Below are 6,311 nucleotides of genomic sequence, written 5' to 3'. Positions count from 1 at the left end.
ACTGTCCGAGCTGGAAGAATACAAGAGGCTGTCTTCTACAGCAGTCTGACCGACATCGAGGCTGCATGTCAGATTAGCACCAGCATCAGCAGGTTTGTATTCATAATAATATTATATCAAACAGAATCACAGCAGGGGCTCATTTGGTTATACATACCTGTTGTTCTTGATGTGCAATCAATAAAATCAGTATGGCATTTTACACACAAGATGTGTTTTAATTCATGCAGAGAAATCTGATTCCAGACCAGCGGATTGAAAAAACACCTGGTTCAGTGATCATTTGTGAAGAATGCAAATAATGTTAATAACTTCATTACCTGATAATTTCGCATCAGAATAATTGAAAAGTTTCACCATTAAACAGCTACAAGGCCAACAACCCAAAGTGAGCAAGTCGAGCTAATTGCAGTTGCCAGTCCACGACTATCAGCATGCCTGAAAGTGCAGTCCATCATATCTGTTAGGAGCATTTGAAAATGTATTTTATTTAAAATTCATTTCAAGTCATGTCGTTTTACACGCGACGGATAACATCTCACAAAGCACAGCTGAATAATAAAAAGCATTGAGACATTTACAGATATGACTTTAACACATGTTTACACACTGTAAGCAGTACACAGGCCTGATGGGTATTTTTGTTTTCTGAAAGTGGCAATTTCCTATGTAGTATAATATATCCTTACAGAAGTCTTTTATAATACAAATATTCAATATAGGTAATTACTATATATACAGTGTGGTTTTCCCCTTACATCATGGATTATCACAGCCATCGTAGCCATGTCGTCATTAATATAATACAGAACTTTTTCATGATCTTCTATCCATCCATCATTGTTATTTAAATTTTGGGTCCAATTTTGAAGTTTTTTTTATGCTCTCCCATTAACCCAGAAACTTCAGTTTATCACAACTTCTCACCACTGTGCTTCACATCCTCACTATACATGACATGTATGTCTCAACTTATAAATGGCAGGATTTATAAACTGTATTGTCATGATTTAAACATATTTTCCAAAACTGAATGCTTACAAAAATATGTTTTCATTTATATGGCTTTCGTACATTGAACACTGGATGTTCTTCATGCTGGCGACCTTGAGAAGACAGTCTGGTGTACATTCCTCCATCATGACCCAAGATTTGAGTGTGTATCTGAACCTGTGCAGGTGTGTTCAACTGCTGAGCTACGAATAAAGTTTTCAAATAGCAGCATAGTAACATTTGCACTGCAGTCTGACTGCATCGGCAGCACAGTGTGCCTTTTTTTCTGCAGTTCTTCCACTCAGACTATTTTGGGTATTTAGCAGATGCACCTGTTCAAAGTGGATGTTGATGACAGTTGATGATGCAGTGGCTCAGAACGGGACAGACTCTCTAAACGCCGGCCTTTCCCACCCACACTATGCCTTTAAGTAGTTTTTTTTAACACGTGAAACTGGTCTCATCTTTCACCCTCGCCTCCCCGTCTTCTGCCTCGGCCTCAATGACAGCGGCTCCGTTGCTGAGGGGGGCATCGCTCAGGGTGCTGCGGAGCGTCACCCGGGTGACGCTGAGCGAGTGTTTCCGGGGAGTGATGTGATGTGGCCGATGGCACATGACCTCCTTGAACATCTCTCTAAAGCGCGTGGACATGAGGTTGTACAGGATCGGGTTGACTGCAGAGCTGAGGTAGAAAAACACTCCGGAGATGATGTGCACGTACTGGAAGATTTCCAGGTGGCTGTCGGTCCAGTCGCTGATGAAACTCCACATGAGGCGGTCGGTGTGAAACGGGGCCCAGCAGATTGTGAAAACCACCACTAAGACGACTGGAAACACAGCAAGAGAGAGAACGAGAATTTTAAAAAGAGAGGGGATGTTAATAGCAGTAAGTAAATCCTACAGGAATGTCCTGACCTTTTTAAAGGTTGAAAACCTGATTTGAAATCTTTACACATCTTACATCTCTCAGGAGAGGAGATGACTGTGAGTAGACAACTGAATTTCGATGACTGATTGCACTGGAACAGTATTCAATAGCTTACACAAAGCGACATCTGGGTCTTGCTGGGCTATTGTGTGTTTGCAGTAAGCTGATAAGGGGGTGGCGATCTAACAAAATCTCAACATGTCCGCCTGTCCAGCCAAGCATGTAAATCAGTGTCATAGCATTATATAAAGATAAGGTACAGATTAAAGCCTTCACACATTTCATGCTTATGCACCATGAAATACGTTCACCTCGATGTTAGCTTTCACCTTCACCGCTGAGCGGTAGCCTACATCAACAGGCTTACGGGACAGCCTGCGACAAACCCTGTTGGATCTGAATGTGTCCACGTTTCATATGGAGGAAACTGATTGATAGTATCCGCATGGTAGGTGTAACCTTTCGTTGGATCTTCAGTATTCGTGTTCAGCAGCTGTGAGATGTGTATGGGCGAAATGTAATGCCTCACGGATTACGCTTTCATCAACATGTCAGTTTTCTCACATAAAAAATGTCTACAAAGTTTTCACTTCTAACATATTTAATTGTTTGATCCCAGTTGATACAGATGTGTGCAGCAGCTGCAGCTGATTAAGTGTTATTCACAGGGTTTGGCAACGAAACCTGATGCCAGCATGTTCCTACATGAGCGGTGTCTTCTGGACCGACTCAAAATGTAGATTTCTGTGCCTCATTTTGGTGCCACTTAAATGCCTGAGCTATCTATCGGTTCTCCAAAACGCATGTGACATGCCCCGAAAAGCTGTGTGTGCCATGGCTGGTTAATGTTACACTTACTCTGATGGCTGCCATCTGTCTACGCTGCTCTGGCAGCACCTAGTAGCTAGATTAAAGAGAGTTAAAATGCCTGAACGGTCTAAAGTGTGGCTGATTTCACCTGAGAGGATTCCAGCATTGATACGTGCAGCAGATGTTTGAAAACGACTGCCTGTCGCCGTCAATGAAGCGTCGTACAGGATACAGGGATGCACTGTGTTTGACTGCTTGTGCAACCCCTTTGCCAAGCACATCAGCTGGAAGCGTGGACGTCCCTGATCTCTGGCGATGGGGAGACCGTTAGCATTTGATTACATTAAACAGGTGACAGACTGGTTTCTTCTTTAAAATAAACACTTTATTTATTATTGTTTGAATGGTGCTCATTTTTGGATAATTTAATTGATACATTTTAAATAATCTATTGTTTAGTCTATAAAAATGTAGAAAAAACAGTGAAAGGTCCATTTCAAGCACACAGTGTGATGCTTTCAAATGATTTGCTTTGTCCAATCAACCAAGAGTTTATGATGATATGAAAGCAGCAAAACCTCTAATTTCGTGTTGTTGATAAATGAGTTGAAATGTGGTTCAAGCATTAAAATTGTGCACTATTACTTTTCTCTTGAGAATGCATTGACTCGTTGTTGTATTATGGATTTATTTGAACTTTGCCCTCCACATGGCGAGATCATTTCTTGCCGCTGGCCCTCTGCTAGCAACTCCTTCCGAGGAAGTTCCAGCTTCTTGTACAGAAACTTGAATAAGTTATTGTCTGTAAGAGGCAAGACCCCTGGAACATCTCTGGGCTGTGAGGTGAGTCTGGCTTAGTGGCCAGCACAATGGCCCTAAAAAGCATTTTCAACATGCACAAACACAACGGTTAACACGCATTTCTGAGTATCATAACGTCATGGCAACTCTGAAATATTCATATCAGCCTCAAAACTCAAGTACAAATCGGGCTCTGATTGTTCCATGAGCAGGTTTGGGGACAGGTGAGTTAGGCACACAGCTCTGGGTAAGATTAAAGGAAAGGACTCAGATCAGGAGGAGATCAGGAAGGTTCGATACTCACACAGCATTTTAGTGACCTGTCGACGGCGTGCCTTCTGCTGCTGTGTTCGGATGTTGCAGAAGCTGTCCTGTCCGAAGCCCGACTTCGCCTCTAACGCCTGTTGCATCTTTTCCCGTTTCAGCTGTAGCCCGATGAGCATGTAGAGAGCGCTGATGGTGAGCATGGGCAGAACGAAAAACAACAAGGTGGTCACCTGGATGGTCAGGTTGTACACCCAGTGCGGTTTCACCAGCGTGCAGATCGCCGAGTCGGGGATCTCCACGCTTATGTTCCCGGCAGGGCCGGTGGAGTGACTGTGAAGGACGTCGATCCCGTGCAGGCTCGTGTTTGGCAGAGCGCACAGCACTGACACACCCCACACAGTGAGGATGACCCGCTTGGCGTGGGTCCGCGTGACAACATACCTTGCGCGCAGCGGGTGCACCACGGCGATGTAACGCTCCACGCTCAGCGCCGTCACGTTGAGGATAGACGCCAAGCAGACTGTCTCAAAAAGAAACGTTTTAAAGTAGCAGCCGCCCTTCCCCAGGAGGAATGGGTAGTTCTGCCACAGCTCATACAGCTCTAACGGCATGCCGAGCAGCAGCACCAGCAGGTCTGACACCGCCAGGCTGAACAGGTAGTAGTTTGTCGGCGTCCACATCACTTTGTTGCGCGCGATGACGGTGCACGTCAGCACATTCCCCAGCACACCTACCATGAAGATGACCAGGTAGATGAGGCACACGGGCAGGAACACAGATGATCGGCGAGGCCCCAGATATTTCTCCAGGTACTCTTCCTCTGTCAGACACGCATCCTCGAGCTGGATGCCGTTCATGCCGAAGGTGAGATTGGCACACTTGTCTTCCCCCGGAGGACAAAGCCACTCGCCTTTCTTTGCCATCATATCCAAAGAGCAGTTGTAAAAAGCTGACATCCTGCTGGAGAAGTCAGACTTGCTGTCTGAGAGAGAGAGAAAAAAAAGATCAAGTAGATGTCAGTATTAAATGGCATCTTAGAGCAAAAGTTTTGAACACTAGCATGAGAAAAAAGACTTGTGGGTAATGAAATTTACACAAAATAGATTTGTAATTACACTTGAACAGGAATCAAAGTTTATATTACTGTAAATGTGCATGTGTCACAAATGAGGAAGGAGCTCGCATCTTGATATTCTTCTCTTTTCATCATGTTTCCTGACCAATTCCCAAAGCTCTGAATTAGATTAGCTATGACTGGTGTTTCTGCCAATTCACTTCTGACAGCGAACAGAGTGATTGAATAAGCTCGAGTTTCCATCTGTTTCCCGCCCTGATAATATAGCTGAAAATTGTCTCGAGCTTTGCCTGGGTGCTTTAGTGCTTTAGCACAAATATGCAGACTTTTGTTGAAGCTAATTGCAAAGTACCCATCAGACTCTTTGTTTTTTTTTTTTTTTTTTTTTTTTTTGCTGGCCACTTCCATCTGTGTCAAATAGAGAGTAGTAACGAGGGTGCTATACTGGTAGACCAAAAACAGAGATGAAAGGTTTAAAAGGTTTAAAATGGATCATGGTTCTATGTTTTTATTCATTTATTTTTATTCCTATAACAGCTGGGCACTGTAGTTTTGAGCAGCCATTACTCAAACAGGACTAAATAGTGCATTTATTGGGGACTATTTCTGATCGCGAATGAATGCACATTTGGTAAGTATTTACAGCTACACTGTCTGTCTTCATGGCAATGATGGGACATGTCACCCAGTCCAATAGTAGGGCTCACTGATGGTTTTTTAATAGTTTTGGACAACAATGGAGGCCCATGACACAGAGGAGTTTGTATTGTATATCAGGCTTCGGGCACACAGCCAGTTAGTGAGTAGGCTCAATCCATTGTTAGTCTTGGTCTTTTCATTTACTGACAGTACAAAATATGGAATATGACAACCTATTTTAGCATTTCTTTAACTGGAAATATTTCACTGGCAGGCGTACAGTAAAATGGGGTCAACACAGAGGGGGAGGCCTTGGAACAAGAGTTCAGCAACAACAGTCTGGAACAAGACGCTGCAATATAAGTTCCTCTTTGGTGTTCTTTTTATCTGATTACCTTGACCCTTTGAAGCTCATTGGACGGATAGTGGCAGTGGCAGTGGTGGGTCCATTCACTCTATGACTCTGTACGTAATAATTCAACCATTACGCTGCTCTGAGTTTGTTCTGTATGAACTCAAAGCCCTGAGTCACTTGATTAAAATGGCCCAGGACGGTAAATTTAATAATATTATCAACCCTGTGGTACATCCTGAGTGGAGACTGATTGTTCTTCATATTTCAGTACATTATTTACTTTGGGTAGATTCACTGAGTGAACACAGTAAAACACATTTATACCTGGAAGCCGCTGAGTTCACAGTCTGACCTGTTTGCACCGAAACAGCTGCACTGTGATTTCCTTTGAAGAAAAAGTTGGGAAATGGTAAGTGAGATGGAAACTCACTGTTTTTTGCAAG

The 6,311-nt window shown here is 43.4% G+C and overlaps 1 protein-coding gene across 1 annotated transcript; it reads right to left on the bottom strand.

Moving 5' to 3' along the window:
- Positions 1 to 1,434: 1,434 nt before the first annotated feature.
- On the bottom strand, positions 1,435 to 4,755 carry nmur1a (neuromedin U receptor 1a). The gene is made up of 2 exons (XM_041935971.1): positions 3,837 to 4,755; positions 1,435 to 1,820 (listed from the first exon to the last, which is right to left on the bottom strand). Exons 1-2 carry the CDS (start codon positions 4,753 to 4,755, stop codon positions 1,435 to 1,437), a joined length of 1,305 nt encoding a protein of 434 aa, XP_041791905.1.
- Between the last annotated feature and the right edge of the window lie 1,556 nt (positions 4,756 to 6,311).

This window comes from Chelmon rostratus, chromosome 4 (genome assembly GCF_017976325.1).
Source record: "Chelmon rostratus isolate fCheRos1 chromosome 4, fCheRos1.pri, whole genome shotgun sequence".
NCBI classification, from domain to species: Eukaryota; Metazoa; Chordata; class Actinopteri; order Chaetodontiformes; family Chaetodontidae; genus Chelmon; species Chelmon rostratus.
Note: the sequence above shows the minus strand (reverse complement) of the source record. Positions and strands in the feature narration are given on the sequence as shown.

Bases quoted from the DNA above. Each gene is read 5' to 3' on its own strand.
- nmur1a (XM_041935971.1), bottom strand. From the start codon at position 4,755: ATGTCAGCTTTTTACAACTGCTCTTTGGATATGATGGCAAAGAAAGGC. The intron at 1,821-3,836 runs GTGAGTATCGAA...CTGTGTTTCCAG, and splicing joins ACAGGTCACTAAAATGCTGT to TCGTCTTAGTGGTGGTTTTC.